This window comes from Etheostoma spectabile, chromosome 24 (assembly GCF_008692095.1).
Source record: "Etheostoma spectabile isolate EspeVRDwgs_2016 chromosome 24, UIUC_Espe_1.0, whole genome shotgun sequence".
NCBI lineage: Eukaryota > Metazoa > Chordata > Actinopteri > Perciformes > Percidae > Etheostoma > Etheostoma spectabile.
Window position 1 is genome coordinate 11,701,632 of NC_045756.1, and position 14,268 is coordinate 11,715,899.

General features: G+C 42.8%; 1 protein-coding gene across 5 annotated transcripts in view; it reads right to left on the bottom strand.

The window, feature by feature from the left end:
• Positions 1–1,785: 1,785 nt before the first annotated feature.
• The window catches only part of si:ch73-383l1.1 (receptor tyrosine-protein kinase erbB-4), a 252,376-nt gene continuing 239,893 nt past the window's right edge, over positions 1,786–14,268 (bottom strand). For 3 of the 5 annotated variants that reach the window (XM_032506281.1, XM_032506280.1, XM_032506283.1), the window contains 6 exons: positions 13,689–13,764; positions 13,306–13,452; positions 9,138–9,235; positions 8,499–8,669; positions 5,897–6,182; positions 1,786–4,949 (listed from right to left, as the gene is read on the bottom strand). In XM_032506281.1, the coding sequence (XP_032362172.1) occupies positions 4,129–4,949; positions 5,897–6,182; positions 8,499–8,669; positions 9,138–9,235; positions 13,306–13,452; positions 13,689–13,764 (1,599 nt within the window). In that variant the 3' untranslated portion in view covers positions 1,786–4,128. Of the gene's footprint in view, positions 4,950–5,820; positions 6,183–8,498; positions 8,670–9,137; positions 9,236–13,305; positions 13,453–13,688; positions 13,765–14,268 lie in introns of those variants that run through there. The other 2 variants (XM_032506282.1, XM_032506284.1) reach the window with 2 other exon arrangements.

The window sequence follows — 14,268 nt, forward strand, 5'->3', positions numbered from 1 at the left end:
TCTTGGATAAAGGGACGCGGGGAAGTATGGAAAGCTAACTTAGGCAAGGAGGAGTTACTGAGAATGCCTTCTCTCTACTATGTCTCCTCTGAAAGCATGCTAAACTAATCCAAAATGAAAACAGAACAATACTGTGAAGGCTGTGCTCTGCCTTTCAGGAAAGAGGAGGTGGTCAGACGTGGCTCAGTAATATTTCCGGTAGAGAGTAAGCAGAAGAAGGTAACAGTTTATCTAGGTTAGGGGGCAGCACTGGTTTTAGTTGTACAGTAATTAGAAAGAGGAAGAGATAAAGAGCAAAAGAAGGTATTGTTCTGGGGTGTTCGGATTTATGAGTGACAGATAAAATGTGGCACGCATTGTGGAAGCAAAACAGAGATACCAGGTGGATTGAACATCCTTCCACCCATAACCCACCTTTACCACTTTTACAGTGTTCACCTAAACTGAAACATTACGCGAGGACAGCCACAAAGCTCTGGGGAAAAAAAGGGTTTTCACAAGAGTTTCACATGAGAAAAGGTCAACAAGCACTTTTAAAATCAGATTCCCATTAGTCAAAAGGTACACTTACATAAAGCAAATATGTACGGCTCTTTTTGTACAAGTTGTTATAAGCAGGAGAAAACAGCAATAGGAGAGAAGACCATATAAATTCAAAGCATTTCCTCCTTATTTACAAATTCACCCCCCGTTGGCCATTTCAGTGCTTTATAAAAATACTATTCACATTTGTTGTTGAAGTGTGTTAGATCCGTTTTGGAGGAAACCCCAAAGATTCTGTACATTTATACTGATCTGATAATTTAAACACAGAAAATGAATGCGATGATTTGTGCAATTAAGATGCAAACAACTGGCAAGGATGACAAACATGTTAAATAATGAGCGGTAAACAACACGATAGTGGAAAACAAAATCATGTAGATTCAAGTCTTTTCCTTGAACAAAAACATCCTTGATAATACGGGGAGTGACTCAATAATAAAAGACTATACAGAGTACTGTACACAAAAACAAATCCCATAAAAGATTTCCGAAAAAAGGATTCTCAGTTTGTGCTACTGAATTCAGTAAAAAGAAAAGAAATCTGCGTTCTTTTCTCCCACGCTGAAATCTAAATATAATACTGTCAATCAATGAAGAGATACAAAGGTGGAGGCAGTAAAACACTCACTTTGGGTACCATGCAAGGTGATATTGTACTATACATTAGAGTCTAACGCGGCCTATGTTGTTGGTATGAAATATTAAAGGATGCACTTCAGTACAACATGGCTACATGCCTCTGCACCTCGGAGGAAACGGTAAAAAGTAGAAATAAAAAAAGGGATCGTCTTAAACACCACTCGCCGTGGTGTGTTCTTGAACTGCCATGAGCCACGAGAGTGTTTAGGGCCGAGACAAATAGCAGCAGGTAACACAGTCCAATGCCAAGGTGAAATATGTTTGAAATGAGATATTAGTCAGTAGAGAGGAAAAATGATTGCTTCCACAAATAGAAAACAGATTGTGTAAAAACAGTAAACCAAGGCCTTTGACGAGATTTGACAAACTACCGGTATTTTCTTCTTCCTCTTCTGGAAAGGAACGCTCGAGAAGATTTAATTAAAAGCGCTGGGTCGTCATACTGTTGAGAACATCAGCCAATCGTCTCATCGGTGTTCATCTATCCTTGAGTCAAACACATATTTTGCCAGGGTCTTCAGGATAATTTAGGCCAAATAAGAGAGACACCAAGGGGTGTCTTTTTTTATTTTTTTTAACCACCATCGTGCTTTCTTCTGCCTTCTTCTTAAAACACAGAAGGGCAGACGCCTCCGTCGCTCAGTATAAACAAGCTCAAACGCGCTATAAATATTTCATATTGATTTTAAATGCTGTCTCCATTTCATTAAGTCAGAGCTACAAAAGGGACTACAAAATACTCCATCAAATAATCACAATTTCATCAAAGCAGCTCATAAATGCTGTTTGAAGCCGACAAAAACAACAACCTAGAAACAAGGACATTCTAGAAACGGGTCAGTGCTACCGAAAGTGTGTTTTCTCTGTCAACTCCTGGACGCAGCACTTTCCTCAGAATAGTAATTACACTACTAATGTAAAAAAAAAAAAAATGAGCACAGCTAATGGTTGGGAACACCTGCTAAAGGTTCAGAAACTACACAATTTTGTTCATATTGATTGAGCTAAGATGTGATTCTTGGAAGAGGCTCTCAACCCCATCATTACAAAATGTTCCCCTTGATCTTTGAAGTTTGGCAAGTTGTTCTAGTATTTCACCACCCACAGGTCTTCTGTATGGCTTGGCGGGAGAATAAAATGGCTGTAACACTAGCGCTTTTAGCAGCATTGCCTGGAAGTTTGCCTGCAGAGGCATCAGTAGCAAGGGTGGGGTAAATTCTCTTGGGTGTAAAGGGGCAAGCACTGTTCTAATAGTGATCTCAAGACTAGACTCTGTTGGGATAGTTTTTGATGATGTCCTTTGCCACTTGAGACCAGAGTTTGCATCCTGAATGCGGTTCTGTTTAGGCAACAACATATTTGCTGTTTCAAATGAGTTGAATATTAACATAATTTCTAGGAAACGAGGTTGGTAGGTGAGTAGTCTGCCGAGTTGTGACTTCTGGGCGATAAGGTCCTTCAACAACATCAAACAGTTGGACTTTCAACCACTGCCAATCGCCAAAGAGCAAATGACAGCCCCATTATTACTAACTTTAAGTCAGTCTAATTACCACACAGATGTGGTTTTGATCTTTGTCTGTGATTATTTGTCTAAATTAAACAACGTAACGATTTAAAATTGGGCAGGTCACTTCGCCACCTCAGACCACAACAACTGAATCATTACTGCAGGCTTTTGATTTGCAAAGTCCATTCATCAGTCCACCGATGAATGGACTGATGAATAATGGTAATCTCCTAAAAGATTTGGGAGCTCGATGAGCTTTTTATGTACGACGTTAAACCTTTGTGGCCGGACCAGTGTTGAGCGGACTGTTGGTTAGCAGCGGTACTGAACCTGCCGACCGTGTGTGCCCCCCCCTCCACTCTGTCTCTATTGTCACCATTTTGAGTTGAGCTGCTTTATGGATAGTCACACAATTCAGTACATACAAGGATCTGTACTCTAATGGCAAGACACATCTAAGGTAGCTCCATGGTCTAAATGGGAAAACCAGTGTATAAAAATCCATCTTCTCAGCACTGAAACCAGTGTTTATAAAAAAGTTTACAGTGTATTTTTTAGTTTTTGGTCAGTTTTTCCAAGACAGCAGTCAACCAAAAACCAACTAAACAGCGGTCCATGGTCTAACCACAAATGTGAAAGGAGGGATCACTGTAGTTCTGGCACTCACAGTATCACAGTTACAGTAGAAAGAGGAGATTCACATATTTGATGGTAAATTTGAGAACATTCAGTATCATCTAGGCAAAAGAATGAATATGACTGATAAGCTTTCAGTGCTCCATCTTTTATGTTACTGGAAGTCTTGACTAAACCCTTTCAGTCATTTATCCTCCATATATTGCCTCGCTCTAGAAGGTCATTCACAAAACAAGACATCTTTACATCTAACAGACTCTCTGCTCTGTCTGGTTGCTTATTTCAGAAACCCTTAGAAACGTATCGTTCATCCTCCAACCTTTGTATTGGAAAAATAATAAAATAAATATTGTTCCTTTCAGGAATTGGACACCACAGTGGCTGGCAGTGAGTTCAGGTCCCATAAGCTGGATCCATCTTGTTTGACGCCATTGTGTTCTACCTCGCCGGGCCACCACGATGCGCGCCCTGCTATGTGATAGTCATGTGTCCGATGTATGCCAAAAACTACCATAACCTTCACATTTTCAGTGACATAGAGTCTCTATCTACAGGACATGAATGGACTGGACTGGATATAGTAAAGGTGCGAGAGTATGAGTTGGGTCTGCCTGGCTCGGTTCGGTCCACATCACTCTGATGTCGCTACAGCTACAGCAGATGGCACGTTATTTGGAAAGAGTTGGGGGCTCTGGTTGTGGCCGCTCCCTTTCTGCGTGGAACAGTGGAACCGGAGAGGATGTCTGGGTTGCTGGAGGTTAGAGTCTGATTGGGTAACTTTTGTCAAGTGAAACGATTTAGACCACAGTGTTCCGCTGCCGGTAGGGTGGAGGTGGCAAGACGGTGCCAGATTTCAGGGAAAACTCAGACATGTATTCAGGGTTTTCAGCTACCGCAGGCCGTATGTGTCCATTCTGCTTATAGAACAACTTGGCATTGGTGGAACCGCCCTGGGCGCCGTCAGGGACAGCCTGGTTAGACAATTTGGGAGGCAAGCTGTGCTGCCAGTATTCTGGATTGTCAAAGGTTACCTTCAGCTTTTTTCCGCTGACTTTACCTGACGTCTGTCCGTGCTTCAGCAGGCTAGTGCTGGCTGGGTGCGTGGTAGCATGGATCTGATATGCTGGCAGGCTGCCTTGCCCAATGGTGGCCGAAGTGGACAGGGCACCTGACTGGCACACCTGGGCTTGGGCAGTAGTTCCTGTTTGGCTCTGGCTGACGGAGCCGCCACCTGGATTGCCAGGTTGTCCTGCAGGTTTGATGGTGTGGTGGGCATGGAGGATGTGGGTCGGTGGGCCGTGGTGGCAAGGCATGCCAGATGGAGAGGGCTGGGCCGTGGGGAGGGGGTAGTGGGGCAGGCTGGCCTGGATAGTAAGCGGGAGGTGGGAGCCCGAAGAGGGCTGGGTGGGTAGGGGCAGACCATTTCTCCTCAGGGCTTTCAGGCCCAGCTCCGCGGGGCTGTGGAAGGTGTTGAGGTATAGGGGCTCGTTGATGTACTCATCCTCTCCTTTGGGCTGGCTGTTGGGTGTGCTGTGGTAGCCCGGGTTATCCAAGGCATGGATCTCATCATTCTTACGTCGCGATACAAATGGGTTTTCCTCAATGGGATTGAGATATTCTGTAGCATAGATTAAAAAAGGGAGGGAGGGTGGGAAAGAAGATAACAAGAGATAAAGAAGTTTATGATAGAATAAGAAAGATATACAAAAGATCCATAGAAATTAAATCTAGAGAGAAGTAAACAAAAGAAATTGAAGAGAGCGATAGAGAGATAACTCGCTAATGAGGGGAGAAGATGGAGATTATAATGGTGATAATGGCAGCCACTCAGGACCAGGCGGGCAACATGCCAGCAGTTCTTTGGCACTGCAAACTCCATCTGCCAGGGGTGAAAATGCCAGCAAATGACCCTCTTCCCTGCTTCCAACCGCTATAATAGTGGGGTGCGAAACCTATTGATTTTGCCCACTCTTACACTCCTTGACATCGCATCAGATGCATTTTGCTGCAGGCTTTGTTATATTTTGAGCTGCTCAAAAATCAAAGACGGTAATGCAAGAGCAGGGCTGATGCACTGAAATATTATCAAAGGCAAAACATGACTCTGTAGTAGCTGACATACACCGTTGACAGATACTGGGTAGGAATTTTAATCAATGGAATTAAATGAAATGGCAAAATGACAGGCAGAATATACTACAAAAGATCACATTTACTCTGAATGAGCGAAGAGATGAACAAGGTGCCGGAGCACTAGGCTAGAATTTGTAGTACATACAGGATGCACTTGTTTTACATTTAAATTGTGTTTCTGTGTTTGTGGAAGATTGGTGTGTAGTTAATCTACGCGCAACTTTGATTTCTATGAAATTAATATAATGAGGTAAGGTTGTTTCAAAGTTGAGTATTATCTACACTATGCTTTGGATTAAATTCAACTCCTAAAATGCAGATGGGCATCATTCCAAGAATGAGCAGCAGGGCTGCAGAACAATTCTGTTTGTTATAAGTGATGTGAAAATTTAACCTGGCTTCATTGTTTTTTTTGTGTGACCATTAGAGTACCTGAGGAGCTCTTGTCCTTCATGGGTGTCATGTATCCGTCCTCATCAGTGTCTCCTCTGGGCGCCCTCTCCCCCAAGAAGATGGTAGGGTCAGCGCTGTACCTCTGGCCACCACTGTCCTCTCCCCCGGCCTGGCTCAGGCTTTTCTTATGCAGGCTCCCATTACAGCGCTGGTCTTCCAGGGCCGGACCCGGTCCACCTGTGGCGTCCTGGTTCACGCAGGCTTGGGCACCTGCCGCAGAAGCCTCTGCAGGGTTTGGACCACCATCTCGATAGCCAAACTGGTTCTGAAGCAGAGTGGGTTGTGGATAGAGTCAATAAAACATGCTTTCTGATGTTACTGAGCGAACTGTAGTTGGATCTAAACCCCTTGAGAAAACTTGGATGCATGATTTTGTATGACACTGTGCAGCTATTTGGTGATAAAAGAGCTGTGACAACATTGTTTAACAAACTAAATATGTCCATTGTTCAATTGAACCAAAACAAATTCACTCAGTGTGAATGCCAAAAGCCATGAAGCTGGAATCAGTTTAAGCCAGTTGTATGCCACCTGCGGCAATGGACGTGAGACTTTTAACCTGTGTAGCTGCCAAAAAAGTTCTGACAGTGTAGTCATCAGCCTTAAGGGAATGTGAAGGGCAGCCATCCAGAGCTACGATTCAGTTACCTGAACCTAAAAAAAAAACAGAAAACCCCACAAGAAAATACAAAACTTGACATGTAAAGCAAAAGGCTTCTTGTGGTGCTGTGTTGGCTTGCCGCAGGCTATTGAACCCAGGCCTACTCCTTGAGACTCTTTCCAACTGCTAGCGCTACAGCAGCAATTACAGGAAGCAGCGCTACAAAACACAACGGAGAAAAAAGAAAAGAAAGAAAATGTCCTGAAGTTATATCTGTTTACCTACTCCCATTGTCATCCCTCCATTGCAATCAACGTCCCCCTCCTCCAAACTTTCTCTGCTCATCCCTTCTTCAAAGCCAGTCATTATCCGCTCCTCTTTTCAAGTAGGAGCGTGAGAGCAAAGCAGCCCAGATTAGATAACCGTCTGTATTGGACAGCGTCTGCAGCGGCACAACCTGAATAACTAACTTCCCGTGGCAAAGTCAGCCAGCCGATAGATTTTTGACAAGTTACTTTCCCTGTGTGGGCATGTAGGGGCTTTTGGGTGTATTATCAAAGGAGTTTCAGTTCATGACAGTGGTGCTGACCTTAAACACGCACTACCCTGGATGGATTACCGTGTGTGTTTTTTTGGGGGTGTTCATGGGCTCGTTAGAGAACAAAAAACATAGGAAAATGGATAGGTCAGGGGGGTACAGGTGGATAATATGCAGAGCTGAGGGGGTAGGAATCGCTGGGCACCTCACGATTCAATTCCCATTCGGAGGCCAACGATTGGATTCTAAACCGATTATTGATGCATCTTGATGCAACAATTTTTTCATGTACATTTCCATGAGGAATTTAAAAAAAAGTTTTTAGTTAGTTAGTTTTTAGATTTTGACATGTACAGTATTCGTCACATAGAAGTTTTAATGACATGTTTTGTCTACAGGGTTTTTTATTGTGTAGTCATTCCATGCTTGTGGAAGTCCCCTTCTCTCACAGCGGTCTTCCATGTCAGAGGCTCAGTCATGTTTAAAGGTGACAATTACCTCCTTAGAATAGGAATCATGAGGTGGTCAGATGTAATGTGATAAAGTAGATGAACAACCCATATGTGTTTTTCCTCATTATTTTAAGTATGTCTTATTAAATCATGTGTTTGTATACAAAACGTTTTTTCCACCACTTTTTCAGTCACTCTGTTTTCTGATTTGTACTTACGATTATTAACTTATCAGAATCAAGCATTGAATTGTTCAAGAGAGAATCGCGATGCATCTAAGAATCGATTATTTTTCCCACCCCTATGAGGGCCAAGGGCGTGTAGTGAATGCTGCACAGCAAACAGCCGAGCCGGCACTCATTGTCTATTAGTAAACGGCTCTGGCATTTTAAGAGAGCGTCTGCTATTTGCTTATGGAGCTCTGAGTAATGAAACCTGGGGCCTGGGGAGCTAGCACATAAAGAGCCCAGGTTTAAACCACAAACGCTAGGATGGAAATGATGGAGGTGAGCCATTAGCAGAGGAAAATCATCAGTGTATTGGAAGTTCTTAACCACCTTGAGCACTTCTAGAGGACATTGAGTTGGGCAGTGTTTGACCAGAAAGAAATCAAAATAGTATGTTTTAGGCTAAAGTTAAATCTGTAGACTTTAATTGCTTTAATAACATATCATGTGTTATTATATTAAAATATTCAATAAAAGCTGTAGGTCTATGCTTAGACACCTTGACATCCCTTTTCTTTCCTTTTTTCAAGATAATTTTTTGGGCATTTTAGGCCTTTATTGACAGGAGAGCTGAAGACAACCTGGGTCCGCTGCGTTGTGGCGTAAACCTCTATATATGGGCGCCTGCTCTACCACCTGAGCTAACTGGAGGCCCAACATTTTAAAGGATGGTGACACATTCACAACTATATTAGGACTACAGCATAATTAGTGAAAAAAGGTTTTCTGCATGTGTTTTTGTGTCCTGAAGCAGTGCCCTTACTCTGTTGGAGTCAACGCGCGGCCTGGTTGTGTATGACGGAGGAGCCATGTTAAAGCCCCGAGGCACCAGATACTCGTCAGCATCCATCAGGTCATCCAGGTCCTCCTCGTCCAGAAGGCTCTGGAAGAACTTGCTGTCATTGGGGCTGGGAAGCTTCATGCGGTCGTCTCCCTAAACAGTGCACAAGTGACTCAATTTAGTGTGATTCATTCACGTATGGTATACCGCAATTTAGTCTATGACCATGACGCTCCATTTCCAGAATTGCTCCGTGCTGCAGTAAACTCCGCGAGATGTCGCTCTGGATGTCCGTCACCTTCCGCTTTCTTTGCGCTGGCGTTCTAAACTCCGGTGGATTTCTGAGGACTATGGTTACCTGGTCCTCAGACCTCTGCAGGGTAAATCCAGACATCTAGCTAGACTATTTGTCCAATCAGAGGTTTCTGCTGCACAACTAAAGCTACTTTTGAACATACACATGTTCCACCAAAACAAGTTCCTATTTCCTATTTAGCAGCGGCACTGTGCCAGACCCTCCCCTGCAGCGCTGTAGAGGAGGGTCTGGCAAAGTTATAGTATCTATATGAAAATTATATTTTCATATAGATACTATAACATTTAAACGCCTTCCAAACACACCTGGATGACCAGGTATCGCTGGGGGTCACGGGCCATTCTGCAGAACTCAGCAGCCAGCTCCTTGAACTTGGGCCTGCTGTCTGCGTCAATCATCCAGCCTGGGGGAAAGAAAGAGATTAAGGTGATGAGGGATTTGTATATGGGCATGTATGTTTGTGTTATCAACAACACTGAAAAATGCTGCTTGCAGTTGGATTCAGCCGTGTCACTCCCATTCTTTTGTGTGCTGAATAAAATAATAACCCAATATGTTTCTATTTCAAGGCCAAAGAATATGTGACAAATAACTGGCATATTATAGTATACAATTGGGATGGGTGAAGACAATGAAAAGATGTGCCGGTATTGCAGATGTAACATATTTCTTAGATATGTGTACTCTATTTATCTTTAAAAAACGTTTGTTGCATGCAGATGAAAGTTCTGTAGAAAATACAAAAAAAGAGCAAGTACGGGGTTCACTTTAACAAGGTTTTATACATTTGAAGGTCTAAGTGCCTTGCTCAAGGGCAACTCAGAGGTAGTTATTAAGGTACGGTAGAGGAAAGAGTTTTTTCTATTTTGATCTCCAGCCTACTTTTCTCTCCCTGAGGCCTTAGCTGCTGAAGACTGAAAACACAGAAGACTACTGCAGGTGATGTTAAAGGCCAGGTTGTCTCTCAGCTCAGATTAGACAGGAATGCAAACAGAGGTGCTAATTTCAGTGTCTGCACTGAATAATCTATACCTGTTATGGTTAAAGTGGGGCCTGGGCGCTTCTAGCAATCCTAGAGGGAGGTTCCACGAACCACCTGGAGAATATAGTTGCTTTATTTCACACATAGTGGCTACCACAGTGACAAGAAATACTACCGGTAGTTTATCCTCACTGAATTAATGCAACTTTTCAAATCAGTGTCTGTGGTCTAATGTGCGTTTCCTTCTGTCGATCTGAAGCTATGAAGTGCTCCTAAAAAATAATTTTGCCTGCTTTTCTTCGCTCAGTTCATCTTATATCCACTTCTAGTGCCCCACGCAGGCACATTACCTAAATGAGGCGCAATCACCTCAGCAATCAAACTCTATTTCATCTTTATTGGGGTGGTGCCGAGGCGGCGGGGCACGCAGTGTGACAGCGCACCAAATCACAAACAACGGCTCTCAGTCAACATGTAATTAGAATTAATGCAGCCAACTGCTGAGCTTGCTTCTGAAGTGACCCTCCTGCTTGTTTGACTCAGTGTTTGACCTGCTTTGGCTATGTCTCATCGCCGCTGTGACGCTCAGCTGACGTCTGTCGATTTTTGTGTGTGTGAGTGTGAGGGATGAGTTTTTCAAGGTGCTGTAGCATTTCAGTGTGAGTGAGGGGATTTTAAAACCTGTAGAGAGGATAAGGGGCTCAGCAATAGACTGGATCAAAGTGAAAATGTAACATAGGATGTGTATCAGATACCTACCCTCAAGAATCGCCCCTCTGCGACCAATAATGTTCATTTATTTAATTGAATTAAAGATAACCAGGACTACGTGGGAGCTGCTTGTTAGGTTATAGGAATCCTTTTCACCTCGCCATCTCTATTATAATTGTCCGGACATTTTACATAGCACATAAAATGTATTCTCCTCCTCCAGGGGGCAAGACAGAAATCAGTTGGCATTGTTATTAGGCTAAAAGGCTGCAGGGCTTTCATGATTGCTTCTCTGTTGTCAAAAGCCATTGGCAGGAGTTTTTCATTTGGAAAAATAACAATTAGATAATATGACATTTTGGTCGGATTAACATTTCTTGTCATGGGAATACGTTTTGATATCGAGCTCCAAACTGGATCACATCATTCTCTTTCAACACATTTGGCATTTGAAGCACTCACTGCTGTCGTCTTCATCCCTAGTGAATCAGTAGCACTCTACTAAAATAAGTTTGAATTCATAGAGCTACAAGGCGCAAATAATAAGACGTATATTCATAGCGCAGATACAATATTTGTCCAAAAAAAAAAGTAGATGTTTTTTTTTTTAAACTGAGAACTGTGATGGCAGAGGAAAAAAAAGTCAGAAGGGAAAAGTTGATGGGAGGTTATTTTTATGAGATTTTTCAGGCATCCCCTAGAAGACATACAGACAGCGAGTGACAGAAAAGGGTGGAGCGGGGTGGAGCAATGACCAGACTGGTGTATGGAAAAAAACTAGCCAAGCAGCCGATATCTGGCAGATCTCACAGCATGGATTGGCATGTGTGTCTGGACTGTTTCCTGGAAATATGGGAGGGCCAGGGTTCTGAATCCAGCTTGGGGAAGGAGTGCAAGATGGGAGAATTTGGGGAGGGTTTTTGGACAGTTGTACGAGCTGTAGGAAGGGTTGGGGTATGTTGGCCTGTGAGGGAGGTGTGATAGTCCAGATGGAGGATGACATGAACACGGATGTGGGCAGAGTCCCTGGCTGAGGATGTGCCTGCATGTTGCAGACCATAAACCAGTATCTCATCAGATTTTCATCTCTTTCTCTGAATTTCTTTTACTTTTTCATCTTTCCTCTCTACAAACCAACTTCTTTCCCAGCCTCGAATCAAAGCCCCTGAGCTCAGAAAACACTGTATCAGATGAATATTAAAAATATGAACCTCTTTTATTAAACTACAACTCATCTGTGACACTGAGTTGGAGCGGTGTATAAACACGATTGAAAAATAAGATTATATGCTGCACGACACTCGCTGAGTTGGAGCGCTACTCCTTACATTGTCCTTAATGCTGCCACATGTGGCTGAGGCAATTATGGTTACAAATGTGTGATATGTTGCAAGACACAAGCTTTTTTATTTCACTGATGATTCTTTTTCATTTACAAATTATTGGGTGGTGCATACTAGGGATGCACAATTTCATGTATATGTATTCTGAGCTAAAAGGGAACATTCCACAACATAATTTATAAAACTGTGCATAGGATCCTAACTAAAAGTGTACGTACGCCCAGACGCTCAGGAATGGCAGGTAGGTAATTGTAGGTAACCCTGACTACTCAGGTATTACAGCACTCGGGAACAGCTTCGATATATGCCAGACCTACAGGTATATGATAAGATTTAACCTGAACTATATTATATCCAAATAAGTCTTGGCTGGTTTCACCCAAAGTTGCAAGGGCCTGTATTTGGACTCGCCCTCTCTACTGGACCCAATGCAGTACATAGATCCAAGAGCGCCATATTAGCCAGTCATCGTCATGTTCCCTGATGTTCTCCCTCTTTCTCTCTTGATTCTCCCATTTCGGGTTAATCCTCCTGCAGGGCATGCATCATGCAGCATTAAGCACGGGGGTGGGGGGGGGATGTTTTGTTTACAACATTTTGTGATTGTTAACACCTTGCCAAAAGCACGGCATCGACTATATCCCCCACCCAGAGATACAAAAGTGTAAAAGGCAAACACATAACGATAGCGCGAGAGCTTAGAGGCTGTATTTTCCAACTTTGACATTTGATTATATATGCACAGACATTTAGTTATTTACACTGTGCTCTGCCGTTATCTAATGGTAGCTTATTTGATGCTATCATACATGGGGTCGGGCCATCTCCTCCTCCTGCGCTCTGTAGCGGACAATGTGACAACGTGACAGTTAGTCACAGACAGCGCCGAGTAAATATTAAGAAAACATTTTAATTTAAGATTTGAATTGGATTTTAAATGTGTTTATAGAAGAATCATCACTCAGTACAAGCACAAATAGCACTGCTGGATTTATCTTCATGATAACATGGATGATATGGAGAGAAAAAACGTGTGTGGGGCATCAATACTTGAAAATATTAAGAGTAATCATTAGTCCCACATTTACTTTCTGCAGTCAGTTCACCACCCCACCATCTGCAACGCCAAGTCCCATTGTCTCCAAAATGTGCGTATGCATGGGTCAGAGTTTAAGTGCCGTACACACATTTTCTGCCCCGTTTTGTGCGTACGCCATGTTTATAAATGAGACCCCTTGGTCATTAAATCTATAAATCTTTTTCTCAGATGAAGGAACAGTTTGAGGTTTTATGAAATATGTTTATTTGCCTTCTTGCTGAGAGTTCGATTTCAAGATGGACACCACTCTGTCATCCTATAAACCATATTTTGCATACACATCTTGTTTGTGAGTGTACTGTATGTGTGACCAAGCTTTTGTAAGTGTGTTTTCTTACATTTGACCATGACCATGTAGACATCTATTGTGCAAATGGGTGGCTGGGGCAGACGCTCCCCTTTCTCCAGAATGTCTGGGATTTCTCGCGTGGGGATGCCGTCGTATGGTTTGCCTCCGAATGTCATCAGCTCCCAAATAGTCACTCCTGTATGATATGAGGGGTGGGGGTGTTGACGGGAACAAGAAAGACAGGCAGAGAGAGATGTCAGGGAGAGAGAAACAGCCAGACAACAACATAGAACAAGATAAGCAGAATGATAAATGGGTTGAAAATGCAAATAAAGGATTTCAGGTAATTGACTTCTTTCCTCCCCACAAGTATGACCTAACAAACATTGACCATTACACATACAGATGACCAATAATACATTTACCACCTACCATAACTCCACACGTCACTCTGATGGGTGAACTTCCTGTAGTGGATGCATTCAAGAGCCATCCATTTAATGGGCATCTGAGGAGAGATGGATAAACACAAAAAGATGAGGATCTTTGATGGAACAGACAAAAAAAGAAGAAGCTCATTAGCATATCCATCATATCTATTTACCCCTGAATTTGTAAATTGATCATATTTCCAATATGCATATCACCCATTTTATGCTTTGTTCAACAGCTTCCCTATCGTTTAATCCAGCGTTTGTGAGATATTGGGAAATTGACCATATTTTGCTCAGCTCAATACTACTCAAGTACCGTGATTGCTCATCTTCAGTCTATCCCAGGGATCACTGATAGTGAGCACACTTTTTTAAAATACTGCATGTGAATGAGAATGTATTGGCCAATAGTCTCACATTATCTCAATAGCCTGTAGGTTTACAGCCGACAGTGCGTGAAATCGTAATAGGAACGGGCTCTTTGAAATTCCTGACAAGGACAAAACCACATATCGCCTTATCCTAACTGCCATGTAATTTCCATACTGGCTGTACAGTGGTGGTGGGGGGTGGATTAT